Consider the following 14,279-nt stretch of genomic DNA (forward strand, 5'->3'; position numbering starts at 1 on the left):
TCCCTGCAATTCTGGGGAAGCATCAGGTTCCCCTACTCTCATCTGCTGGAGTCAGAAGATACTGAGCTCCTGCAGAGGGTGTACTAGCCTATATGGTCACGCCCCTCAAAGTCTGTTCTGACTCCATCTGCTGGACGGGGGACATAACCCACTGTCTGGACTGATCCTGGTACGTACAGGGAAAATTGTGTTATTTTGAAAAATAAATGTGCAGAAAAGAATTGGTTCTTACCTGATAATTTTTGTGCCTGTAGTACCACAGATCAGTCCAGACTCCTGGGTTTTGCCCCCCCCCCTAGCAGATTGAGACAAGTTTACAAACCAAAACTCCGCCTCTAACTAGGCTGGTGCCACTTACAGTCTGGCAGTATTACTTAATGTCAAAGCAAAATAAATCAAGCAAACATCTCCAACTATATAAAAAGTAACATCGATACCGGCTCACAACCCCCAACTGGGAACAGAACCTGTGTCACTGGTAACCGAAAAAAAATACAGCAGCACATTCTGACAAACTGTACAAACACACAGTACTGCCTCCTGGCATCAGCAATACCACAGGGCAGGACTTTGGCCTGATCTGTCGTACTACAGGAACGAAAATTATCAGGTAAGAACCAATTCTTTTCCCTGTACGTACCCGGATCAGTCCAGACTCCTGGATGTACCAGAGCTTACCTTACTTGGGATGGGATCCAGAGAGGCCCGCTCTGAGCACTCCTTCCCCAAATCCTGCTGGTCCTGGAGCCTTGACATCCAGAAGATAGTGCCTGGCAAAGGTATGCAAAGATTTCCAGGTGGCCGCCCTACAAATCTCTTCTGTAGAAATATGGTGACATTCTGCCCAGGAAGTGGCCTGGGAGCAAATAGAATGGGCCTGAAGACCCACTGGTAGAGACCGTCCCTGCATTAGATATGCCAAACTGATGGCCTCTTTCAACCAACGAGCAATGGTAACCTTAGAAGCCGCATTACCCTGTCTAGGACCATTCTAGACCAACAGATGGTCGGAGACCTGGAACGCATTGGTCACTTCCAAATAGCACAGTAACGTTCGCCTCACATTCAATTTACGGAGATCCTTAGACAACTGATCTGAATCGTCTAACTGCAAAAACGACTGCAGCTCAACTGTCTGATTCACATGAAACGAAGAAACCACCTTGGGCAGAAAGGAGGGAACCGTACACAAGGACACTCCCAACTCAAATTCACAAGAAAGGCTCCCAGCAAGATAGAGCCTGAAGCTCAGAAATCTGCCGTACTAAAATAGCCAAACACCACCTTCAGAGTTAAATCTTTTAAAGTGACTTTGCGAATAGGCACAAAAGGAGCACCACACAACGCCTTAAGGTCTACATTCAAATTCCAGGACGGACAGGGCTGACGAAATGGATGTAAATGCTTCGCCCCACTAAGGAACCACACCACATCTGGATGAGCCAACACCACCTGAATCTGACCGCGCAAGGAGCCCAGAGCCACTACTTGTACCTGCAAGGAGCTACATGAAAGTCCCTTAGTCAAACCGTCCTGCAGGAAAAGTAGGATATCTGACATGGCTGCCCGAGTAGGAACCACGTCACGGGTAAGGCACCATGATTCAAACACCTTCCAGACCCGCACATAAGATGACGTAGACACTTTCCGGGAACATAGAAGAGTGGATACCACCGCATCCGCATATCCCTTGGACTTCAACCTTTGCCTCAAAAGCCATGCCGCTAGACAAAAGTGCTCAACCTGGTCGAAACAAACAGGACCCTGATGCAGGAGATCCGGCACATACGGGAAGTGAAGGGGTTCCTCCACCACCAGATTCAGGAGATCTGCGAACCACAGGTGCCGCGGCCATTCGGGAGAGACTACTACCACGTCTGTCAGGTGTGACTCAATTTGCCACAACACCCTTCCTATGAGTGGCCATGGAGGAACACAGAGCAATACATCTGTCAGCCACGGCAGTGCTAGAGCGTCCACTCCCTCTGCTGCCGTCTCCTGGCGCCGAGCAAAGAACAGAGGAGCTTTTGCATTCTTGAAGGTTGCCATTAAGTTGACAGCAGGTGTACCCCACCGAGCACAAATGAGCTGATACGCATCTCCCACGAGCTCCCACTCTCCGGGGTCCAGCCAATTGCGACTGAGAAAATCTGCATGAATATTCTCTACCCCGGCAATATGAGAGGCTGCTATGCTGCTCAGATGTTTCTCCGCCCATGCTATCAAGAGCTGAGCCTCAGCTGCAACGGCTTGACTCCTGGTTCACCCCTGCTGATTTATGTAAGCCACTGTGGTTGCGTTGTCTGAGAGGACCCTGATGTGAATTAGTGGGAGGAACTCCTGTAGAACCAGCCGGACCGCTCTGGTCTCCAGCGGATTGGACCAAGACGCCTCCCGTGGGGACCATTGGCCCTGTACCAACTTCCATAGACTGACCACTCCCCAACCGTACAGGCTGGCATCTGTAGTGATTACCATCCAGGACGGGATCTCCAGAGGTACTCTGCGACTCAAGTTGTTCGGACACAACCACCAATCCATGCTGGCCCTAGCCGCCTGGGTCAGCGGCAACGGTAGACGAAATTCTTCCAATACTGGGTTCCAGCAGGACAGCAACACTGACTGCAATGGTCGTATATGAGCAAAAGTCCAGGGAACCAATTTGTGTAGAAGTCATGGACCCCAACACCTGTAAATAGTCCCAGACGATCGGTACCTGCTTGGATAATCTTCAAACCTGTGCCTGTAATTTGAACATTTGCTCCTGTGGTTAGGGACACCATTCCCTGACGAGTGTCGAACAAAGCTCCCAAAAACTCCAGCGACTGCGAAGGTACCAGGTGACTCTTGGAGACACAGACTATCCAACCTAGTGTGTGCACTGAAATTGAAGTGCAGGCATTTAAAAATGGCACTTGTTCCCCAGGAACGTACTGGCACTGACCACCTACTTGACTCCTGTGGACCCGGCACGTGACCGCTTACCACCCTGGGTCCCTATCAGAGCCGCAGACCCTCCCTTGCCTCCTGAGACACAGGAGGAACAAAGGCCGTCTCTGGACAGCCGCGCCAGCGCAGATCCACAGGCCCGACAGGCAGACCACCGTGGCATGCTCTGCCCCGGCGAGGGAGAGAAGAGAAAAAATAAAAGCAATAATCCCCCGTCACGGCGATCAGCCCCCCCCCCCCACCCTGCGGGAAGGAAGGCAGACAAGGGAACAAGCAGCAGTCAACTAAACCGTACACTTTACTTTTTTTTTTTTAAACTTTACCTATCACATCGGGTCCAGATCCAACTGGGGAGAGTGAGCCGGGCACCCCGGTGTCACCCCCAGTGCCGATGGTGTGCTGGTATATGGGGATCCCCCACTCGTCAGCAGCCTTGTAAACCAGAAGGGATGGTCCCCTCAGGACCTCGCAACCCTCTGGGAGGCATAACCACAGACCAGCAGGCAAGCCTCTGCTGTCTGGAATCCTAACTGTCTATCTCTATTTTTATTTTTTAAGACTAAACCACCTAAAACATAGGCCTCAGCACAGACTGTAGGTTTTGCACCCCCTCTACCTGCTAGGAGACAGAATACTACTACCAGACTGTAGGTGGCACCAGCCTAGATACAGGCAGAGTTTGTTTGTAAACTTCTGTCTCCATCTGCTAGAGGGGGGGCAAAACCCAGGATTCTGTACTGATCTGGGTACGTACAGGGAATTTTCAATTTTGTTGCAGAATTTAATTTTTGCGCAGAATTCCCCCAGGAGTATATATTATATTCTTTCGAAGGTACGCCGTAACGTCCTTCAATTCAAAACGGCTCTTGAGGGTTGCCCTTGATAAATCTGCACAGAGATTTCTTGATTTTCCCCATGTCCATATTTACTGCTGTCTGGCTGCATTTGCAATTTTCTCTTTAAATTATATAGTCGTGGAAGCACACCATCACATCGCTTGGCCTATTGTTATTGGCCGGCCCCAATGCTCAATGTGCTCTATCAATTTTAATTTCCCCAATATCTGTCATTGGGTCTGCGGAGTTATCACCAAGAATAAAGCCACAGTCTCTTTACTGTTGTGGTACAGTCCATGTTCTCAGGCATCTCTTGTAGCCCTCTGAATCGCAAGTTGAGCCTGGACAGATTCTCCAGGTCCGCCAATTTTTCTTTTAGGGACGCATTGTCTTGTAACATGGTACAGATTTTTTGCAGGCTCTTGTTTGCATCCTCCTAGCAGTCTAACCGCGTATCAAGCTCATCCACATGATGTCCCAGAGAAGCGATTTCTTCCTCTCTCTCGGTCATGCACTGCAACAGTTCTTGTTTATTGGTTTTGATCTTTTCGGAGCTCACAAAACCACTAAACTCCTCTCTAGTCTAATTCTGTGGATATTGTCCCCGCAAGGTCTGGGCCTACTTCATCCTCTCCAGATCTGGCCTTGGTCAAGCATCTTGCTTTTCCAGTACGAAAAATGGCAAAAATCAACTTTTGCGTTTTGTGGCTATGCTTATGATTTAACATTTTTATATACCGGGATTCATGCAGAATTTGCATATCATCTCGGTTTACATTGTAACTGAAAAACGACATGCATGAGGGAATGCAAGTTACATAAAACAGGGTATTAAACTTGGAGAACAGAAAACATGCATAAAATAAATTAGTACATTGGTAAATTAACATGGGTGTAATAACTTAGGGTAGATTAACAAGGGTATAGTAACCTAGTGCAAAAGAGAGGATGGAGAAAAAGAACTGAAGATTATCTTATAGTATTTTATGTTTTAAGCTTGGTTTCAGGGTCTTTAGGTATGCTATTTGCTGGTGAGAAGGTGTTTATGTGTTTTATTGTCCTGATTGGAACACTTGTTCGAATAGCCAGGTTTTTAGTCTCTTTTTGAAGTTGATTGGGCAATGTTCTGACCGTAGCAATGAAGGTAGGGAGTTCCAAATTGATGGTCCTGCGGAAGACATTGCACATTTGCTTAGTGAAGATTTGACATGTGGTGTTCTGAGACTGTTTTTGTAAGCTGTTCTTGTTGGTCTAGTTGGAAGATGAAATTGAAGTGGGGAGTTGAGTTCAAGAGGAATGCCCTTGTGAAGGCTTTTGTGAATGATTGATAGTGTTTTGAATAAGATTCTGTACTTTATTGGATTTATAACAGCTTATTCTGCAAAGGTAGGGTGGGTATCTATTTTGGGAGGTTTGATGAAGAGATTCGCCAGGAGGTTGAGGAGACCCATAATTAGGCTGCTGCCATTGATGACGTTACTTCCTCCCCTTCACCATCTATAGTCTTAGATATAAAATTACCTTGGATTTTGTTTTAAAAATTCACACCTCGATTTGTAATTTTTGCTCTGCTATCTACTTGATGTGCCTTAAAATGTGCTCAACTGAGGTAAGCATGCCTTTTTCAAAGCTGGCCTGCTTTTCTAGAACTCTACTGCTCGCAATTCACACCATTATAGAGCCAAAACTTTAAGCATATTCTGAAACATACCTATTTAAGCAAGCTTGAGATTTCTGATTAACTGCATCCGTTCTCCATTCACTCCAGCTTAAAGTTACTCTCCAGCCTAGTACCATTTGATGTTTTTCATCTTGTATCATGGTATTTTACGAGCCTCTTGTTTTGTTTTCATTATGTATGTTCTAATGTAACCCATCCTGAACTATAAATAACTAAATACAAAAATTGTATTAAAATTTCAACTTTATTTGGCCAACAAATTAATGTTCCAACTTTAACATGGTGGAATGTTTAAAGAACACAGCCCAATCTGGCTCCAATGTTCCTTCACTTCCCTGAAAACCTGATCACGTGTCTTGGGGTTGCTGCATTGTGCAGAACTGAATCCTTCCTCATACAACTGGAGAAGCTACATTCATGCAGGAATATACTGAAAGGGGAGTGAGGGAAGTTTCCCTGTCCAGAACTGGAAGAGAATACTGCAGTTGTACTGCTTTTAGTACAGAACCAGCCAGTTCCTTTACCTACCAATGTAAAAATACATCTCCTTCCCCCCGCCTGAAATCACCCCAAAAAGCATCAGCATAGCTTTCAAAATTGCAAGGGCAAATGAGGCATGAAGTAACAGCAATGGTACAATAAGGATATCCTGGCCCTCCAAGCTAATGGGGAAACAGCAGCTTGAGAACATTTCCAGTCAAGAAGCTGGCCATGAGTTTCAGGGAGCAACTGCTATTATGCAGTATGTGAAATATAACCCCTATTACCCATCCCACAAAACACTGCCCAAGTGAGACAAGGCTCCCTGCTTCTGCCACTCAGATGAATCCCTTGGATTTCAGTTCTTGGTTAAATCCTACAGTGCACATTGAAGGCTAACCAGAAAAAGGAAAAAAAATTGTAAATAGCTGTCTTCCAGAAGACATCACTGATAAGGCAACAGACAAATGCTGTACAATTGCAGCTGATCTGCTCGAGGTGCATGAAAAGTACATTACAGGGAAAATAAATTCCATCCAGATTGCTAACCTAAAAATAGAGGACCCCCCAAATTGAAAAGCAAAGAATAAAAATTACAAGTGTGTTATTGTTTCCTGACAAATCACTGGATTTTTATAAACATTCTCCTCCTGTTCCAAATCCGTAGGACATTTCTAGCCTCATTGCCTGGCACCACACCGTGCTCCTGTAGTGTCTTATGCTTTGGTGATGTGATTTTTACAGCTCATCTTTGTGGATGTGTTGCTCCTCCTCCTCCTCCAGATCTGGCTCATCTGCTTCCTCCAAGTCATCCAGGTCCTGTGTAGGAACAGAAAAGCTTTCAGTGACTAGCCATTTAAGCCAGGGCCTATAGCAAGCAAGCAGCTGCTGCCAGGTCTCAGGTCAAGGCACCAGATGTGTCAAGAACTGCAGTACAGAAAGTGACCTGGCAGTGTTTTTCTAATCACTTATGGTAGTAATATTCTCTGGTATATACAGATCTTCTTGTGAGACCTGGAATTCTAGTTTGGAACTAGGAGTTGGACAGTGTCTGTTAACTGTCCATTCCACAGTAAGTCACTTATCTTACCTACTGTTACTATGATCAAAGGTATTTAACCATGTACGAGCAGCTCAGCCTTTACATGGCTCTCAAACAAGTTTACTTCAGACCAACATGAAGTCAAAGCTCAGCCTTACATCATCTGCAGGCACCACATCCTGTCCACCACTATCCAGGAACTTGCTGAAACCTTCCAGTGTCCGCTCTCCATTGTAATCAAGAACCTGGAAAGATAACAGTACAGTACTATGCAATTGCTGCTGACCACACCAATACATTAGCTCTGAACAGCAAGACACAGGACTCTGGAAAGGTTCCTACCTCCATCCTAGAACAGATTCTTTACTATGTCACTTACTCCCTTTTCTGCAAATAAGTCTCCTAGCCAGTGCACCCCCAGCCATTTTAAAGAGGTGGCTACACCCTGGTACAAAGCAACACTTAAGATAAAGGCCTCAACTTAAAAGCACTGATGTTTGAAAGTTTACCACAATAGATCCGGGTGCTGCCCAATGAGTACATATAGCCTGAAAATCTACTGTATGTTGACACTGCTTCCAGGGTATCTTGGGATGTGTAAAACTGAAGTGACTTCTGTCATGTATCAAATACTGGAGTATACACAAAGGGAAAAGCTCTTAAATATTAGTTTATATTTACAAAATAAAAAGTGCCAAATTTCATGTCAACATTTTCCACCCACCTCAACCACAGCAAACTTGCTCCTTTGCCTTCCTGAGGCTGCCCAGTCTTCAGTGCTACACATGCACCCACCCAACATTAGTCAGAATTACAAGTACTGTTTTAAACAGACTAGTTTTCATGACTTGGCTAAATGAAAGCAGAACACTCAAGCCCTTGGCCAGAAGATCTAATCCTGCTGTGGCTGATATACCACCTCATCCCAGTCCCAAGCCGGAAGGAAGTCACAAGTTAACCCAGTCAAAACAGACTCCGAGCTCATAAGGACATTGGCATACTCCATACCTTCTTATCTGCACTTGCAGGGAAAAATTTTAGTGTGGGGAAGCTGTGGATTTTTACAGTCTCTATTTCATTGGCAGTTGAGTCCATCTTGGCAATAATTATGTTTTCATGGTCCTTGTATTTTTCTCCAAGTTTATCCCAGATAGGAGCAAGCTGTTTGCAATGGCCACACCATGGAGCATCTGCAAACAAAATAGACGACATAAGCTGCCTGAATGTTACACACAGGGGTAGTGAAGGTAAGGGTAGTCCTCTAGGGAAATCTGAGACCTTCATATATCTATAAGAATTGGAGACTTGTGCACAAGAGTGAGGTTGCCTCAGATACCAATGCTATGCAGTTGCAAAGTTCATCATAATGGGACTTGGGAGACTCCAAGGAAGCTAAATGTATTTCACACCTCACTGCCAAAGAACTATTGAAGTGTGCTACAGTGAAAGTACCAAATCAATTCAGAGAAAAAAAAACTAAACACCCCAAAACCCCAAACCCTCTTTCCCAAGCCTCCCATTCACTACCTGCCACTTAGCCAACCAACCCTAACCTATAAGACAGAACTGAATACTCTAAAAACAGTAGCCACAACCCAAAAAAAATCTTGCTCTAAAGCAAAACAAATTAGGTGAACATTTAAGAGCCATAGCTTTGGTTATGTTAAATGTATTTATGCGCCACCCAAATCTGGGTTAGCTCACAAATACACAAAACCGAAAACATTCTTAAAATAAAAACCCTAAATAAAATCTAAGATACAAAGTTAATTGTAGTGTCTAAAATGAATAGCACATTAGCAACATTACACTACAAGACAATGCGAGATGGGGAAATGATGAAAAGCATTAGATCAGTTATGAGGCAGAAAACTAAAATTTCTTCTAATAGGTTTGCTCAAGGAAAGCAGAGTTGCTTACCTGTAACAGGAGTTCTCCAAGGACAGCAGGATGTTAATTCCTCACACAGGTGACAGAGGGAGCCTTGATCTGGAAAACCGACTAGGTACACTGAGCATACCCTATTCCACACATCCATATGGGGTCCCTCTTCAGGACTCGCAACAATTATGATGAAAAATAAAAATAGGAGAAACCCAACTCCACAGGGTGATGAGTGGGTTTCATGAGGATTAACATCCTGCTGTCTTTAGAGAACATCTGTTACAGGTAAGCAACTCTGCTTTCTCCAAAGACCAGCAGGATGGTAGTCTTCACACATGAGTGAATCCCTAACTACAGGCTGCTCCAACACAAAAGGGGACCAACATACACCTAACCAGATGCCAATGGGCACACCACCACCACCACCAGTGCTGTTAACAGAGGGGAAGACAGTCTGAATCCAAACAATGGGCCCTAGGATGGGAGAGATGGGTTCTACACCTCAAACAGGTTCCTGGTGGTCAGACCGGCCGAACAGGGATGGGATGTGAATGTGTGGAGAGAACTCCATGTCACAGCCTTGCAAATCTCTTCCATGTGAACTGCTCACAAGTGGGCCACGACACAGCCATGACTGACAGAATGAGCCTTCATATGAGTCCTAACTGGGCATAACAGGAAGAGATGCAATCTGCTAGCCAACTGGATAGTGTGTTTAGAATAGGTTGGGCATTGCCAATTAAAAGAAACAAGTTGGGTGGGCTTTATGGGCTTCTGTCCACTCCAGACAGAAGACTAAGGTTTGCTTGCAGTCCAAACTGTGCAGTTCTCGTTCGCCTTGCTGCAAAAATTACAACTAATCATTCCGCCCCTATCTTCTGCTAAACTATCAGTTACTAGAAATAGAGCCTTCTCTATAGCTGGACCCAGAGAATGGAGCACTATTCCAAGCTACTTAAGTTCTATCAGAGATTCCAAAACTTTCAAAAAAGAATTAAAAACGTGGTTTAGACAATCACTCAGACTGATTCGAATTTTTTCAATCCTCATATTGAAGTCTAATTCGTCTGTTATAAATATCTTCTATATAAAGATGTAAATTGTCTCCTGCTAACATGTTTTACTCTGCCGAGTTGTTATATTCATTCTATACTTACGTTATGTTAAAAACTTGTTTCTTGTATGAATTTGTTACAATGTAAACCAGGGTGAAGGCCCTGAGCTATACTTCGGTATAAAAAAGAATATAAATAATAAATAAATGGGGCCTGGGAAAGAACATTGACAGGACGACAAACTGGTTAAGATTGAAATCCGTCACCACCTTAGGCAGGAACTTAGGGTGCATATGCAAGACCATCCTGTCGTGAAAATTTAGTATAAGGAGAATAAGTCACTAAGGACCTACAGCTTGCTGATCTTGCATGAACTTACTGCCATCAGCTGTGCTAATACCATGTTGAGGTCCCAAGACACAGTGGGAGGCCTTAGGGGAGGCTTCAACTGAAGCAGGCCCCACATGAAATGTACAACTATAGGCTGTACAGAGATGAGCAGACTATCTACACCATGATGGTATGCACCAGTTACACTCAGATGAACTCTAACAAGTTGGTTTTTAAGCCAGCCTCTGATAGATGTAGAAGGTAAATCAAGCTGTTTTTTGTGTGGGGCAGAACTGATCTAGTGCTTTCTGCACTTCAGTCCATAGGGCATTCTAGTGAAAGGCTTTCTAGAAGCCACCAGGACCAGAAACATCTTCTGAAAGATCGAGCAGCTGTAGAATTTAACCTCTCAACATCCAGGCTGTGAGCAACAGGGCCTGGAGGTTGGGATGCCGCATAATGAGATCTGGGGAAGTCCCCAGATTGATTAGTCTTAGGATGAACAACTCCTGAAGGAGTGGAAACCAGACCTGTCTCTGCAAAACTTCAAGTCTTTGCCACTAAGGGAACTGGAGGATACACACACACACACAAGACCCTTTCCCCAGTGGTGGGAAAAAGCATCTGAGGTTGGTTTACTGTCTGTCCTGTACAAGAAGCAGAACAGGCACCTTCCTGTTGCAGGGGAATGCAAACAGATCTACACCCAAGCTCCCCCAGAGGCAGAATATCCAATTTGCTACCTCCTGGTCCAGGAACCACTTGTGGGGTCTGAAGGCTCAACTCAGCCTGTCCGCAACCACGTTCATCTTCTACAGGTACATAGCCCCAAGCACCATCCCATGGGACAGAGCCCATAACGAGATCTGCAAAACTTGCAGACAGGAGGTATGAGCCTCCCTGCTTGTAGGCATACCACTTGGCTACTTGACTGTCCATCTGGATCAGCAATTTTGTTGGACAGCCGATCTCTGAAAGCCCATAGTGTACCTTATCTCCTGGAACTCCAGGAAATTAACTTGACATGAGCATTCCTGAGACGACCATCCTGGGTGCTGAGCCTATCCACATGAGCTCCCCAACCCAGGGTAGATGCATCTGTGGTTAACAATGAGTAGGAAGACACAAAGGAGATTCCCTGTTCTAGATTGGAAAGTACCTACCACCAGGACAAGGAGTCCTGGAGGGTCAGGGTGAATTGGATGCAATCTTGGAGGCTGTGTGGCTTGCCACCACTGAGACTTCAGGGTCCACTGGGCTCTGCGTATGTGTAAGCATGCCAAGGGAGTAACATGTCACAGCCAAGTGGCCCAAAAACCTCAACATGTGCCAAGCCAATACTTGCTGGCTCTGTTGAACATCTGCCACAATGGCTGCTACTGTGACTGCAGCACCTCTGGTGCTGCAGTCTCCAATGAAGTCCTGTTCAGGTGACAGATGGGACTTTGGTAGTTGAGAACCAGCCCTAGTGACCAAAACCTGAATGGTCAAGCAACCAGACCTGGCTGCCCCCCGCCTGAGACGTGATCTTGACAAATCATCCAGATAGGGAAAACATGCACTCCCAATCTGCGGAGGTGTGCAGTCACCATAGGCAGACATTCTGTGAATACCATGGGGTGAACATGAGCCTGAAAGGCAACACCTGGTACTAGAAATGCTGTTTTCCTACCACTTCCTTCCTGTGACCTGGAAAGATAGATATCGGTGTGTATCCTTTAGATTGAGGGAGCAAAACAGATCCATCTACATTTTTTTTTAGAAATTTGTTCAAGACCATCCCATCCTAGACATGAGGAAGTCCTGTTCTTTTTGGAATCAGGAAATACTTTGAGTAAAATCCCCACCCTCTCTGCCAAATGCTCTGGCGGTTAAGAGGGAGAGCAGCTCTGCTAGCAGCTCCACCAGCCCCCGATATGGGCACTGAAAGCAATTTGGTGGGACACTCAATAGTTGGTACCCCTAATGGATAAATGACAGAACCCACTGGTCTGGGGTTACACTGGACACTAGTCCAAGAAGAACCGCAGCTTGCCCCCAACTGGAGGGTCCATCGCTCCAGATATAGGCAATTGGCTAATACTCTGCAGCCCAGTTAAAACCCCATCCTGCAGGTTTGACTGAGGAACTGATTGGGGCTCAGGAGCTCTGCTAGCTGGGATGGCCGCAAGAGTGCCGATGAGGATGCAGATAATTTTCTTTGGTGCAAGAAGAAACTGAAGAGGGACCCTGCATGGATGCGTGGTATAGCGCATGCTGGGCATGCTCAGTATGCCTAGTCAATTTCTAGAAAAGGAAAATTGGTTATCTGCTAATTTTCATTCCTTTAGTACCACAGATCAGTCCAGACTGCTGGGTTTTGCCTCCCTTCCAGCAGATGGAGAGAAAAACTTGTAGAGCACTCCCTGCATCTCCTCAGTATAAAACAGTCTCAAAGCAGAAAACTTAACATTGCAGACTAACTTGGCAGATCAACAAGACAAACCAGATAATTATGGAAATAAGCCCCAACCTTGGGCAATGTGAATATATTAAAAAAAAGTGTAACATGTTGTCTGATACCTTCGGCTACAAAACAAAGTACTAGAGCGGACTCAAGGAAAAACTGAGCTATAAACCCTCATTAAGGAAGGGCATCTGGACTGATCCATTGTACTACAGGAACGAAAAATAGCAGGTAAGAACCAATTTTCCTTTCCCTGTATGTACCTGGATCAGTCCAGACTGCTGGGATGTACGAAAGCTTCCCTATGCAGAGTGGGACCCTGAAAGTCCCACTCGAATGACTCCACTGCCAAAATTGTTAACATTTGGAGCCTGGACATCCAATCTATGACTAGCAAAGGTATGCAACATCTTCCAGGTCACCGCTCTGATTTCCTGTGGCAAGATTGACACTCAGCCCATGAAGCAGCCTGAGAATGCAGGGAGTGTGCTTTCAACCCCTTAGGGATAGGCCGGCCTCAGCAGATGTAAGCAGATGAAATAGCCTTTCAACCATCGGACAATAGTTGCCTTGGATGCATGTTGGCCCTTTTGTGCCATTCCATGAGGTCCCACTCCTCTGGGTCGATTCTCTGCCGACTCAGATAATCCACCTGCACTTTGTGCCCATGATGTGCGCTGCCGCCAGAAGGGAGAGATGTTTTTCCGCCCAAACCATGAGCTGCTTCGCCTCGGCAGCCACGGGCTGACCCTTTGTACCACCCTGCCAGTTGATGTAGGCCACCATCGTTGCATTGTCTGACAGGGCTCTGACAGCCCAACTGCGCACCACCGGTAGAAACCGTTGCAGTGCCAAAAGAACTGCTCTTGTTTCCAGGCGATTGATGGACCAGCTCATCTCCTCCGAGGACCATTGGCCTTGGACAGCTTGTGACTGACAGATTGCTCCCCAACCGGAGAGGCTGGCATCCGTTGTCACTACCACCCACTGAGGGACCTCTAGGTCCACCCCGCGCTGCAAGTACTCTGGAATCAGCCACCAGCCAAGACTGGATGTGGCAGACTGAGCGGTAAGGGGGCCTGAAACGCCTCAGACTTGGGTCCCAATGGGAGAGTAACGCTCTCTGTAGAAGTCTCATATGAGCAGTCACCCACACTGCCAATTCCAGGGTGGATGCCATGAAACAGAGGACCTACAAATAGTCCCAGGCCTTGGGGAGAGGAAGAGACAAAAGCAGTCTGACCTGCTGCATCAGTTTGGAGATCCGATCCTCTTGAAACACCTTCCCCACATGGGTGTCAAACCTGTCTAAGAAATCCAGGTCCTGAGATAGGTTGCTTTTGGTCCGATTGACGACCCATCCCAAGAACTCCAGGAGACTGATGACCACAGCCTCGCAGAGAACTTGACTTTGCTCGAATAAGCCAATAGTCCAGATACGGGTGAACAGTACACCCTCCTTCTGCTGAGCTGCTGCCACGACCATCATCACCTTGGTGAACGTCCGAGGTGCTGTTACCAAACTGAACGGCAGGGCACAGAATTGAAAATGCCTGTAGAGGAAACCATGCGGCCA

General features: G+C 46.0%; 1 protein-coding gene across 1 annotated transcript in view; it reads right to left on the reverse strand.

Annotated features, from left to right (window-relative positions):
• Nucleotides 1–5,691: 5,691 nt before the first annotated feature.
• P4HB (prolyl 4-hydroxylase subunit beta) overlaps nt 5,692–14,279 on the reverse strand; it is a 70,964-nt gene continuing 62,376 nt past the window's right edge. Inside the window, exons 9-11 of the mRNA XM_029599064.1 lie at nt 7,997–8,178; nt 7,147–7,233; nt 5,692–6,765 (exon numbers count right to left, since the gene is read on the reverse strand). Coding sequence (XP_029454924.1) covers nt 6,685–6,765; nt 7,147–7,233; nt 7,997–8,178 — 350 coding nt within the window. The 3' untranslated portion in view covers nt 5,692–6,684. The remainder of the gene's footprint in view (nt 6,766–7,146; nt 7,234–7,996; nt 8,179–14,279) is intronic.

Source organism: Rhinatrema bivittatum, chromosome 4, assembly GCF_901001135.1.
Source record: "Rhinatrema bivittatum chromosome 4, aRhiBiv1.1, whole genome shotgun sequence".
In the NCBI taxonomy this organism is placed as follows: domain Eukaryota; kingdom Metazoa; phylum Chordata; class Amphibia; order Gymnophiona; family Rhinatrematidae; genus Rhinatrema; species Rhinatrema bivittatum.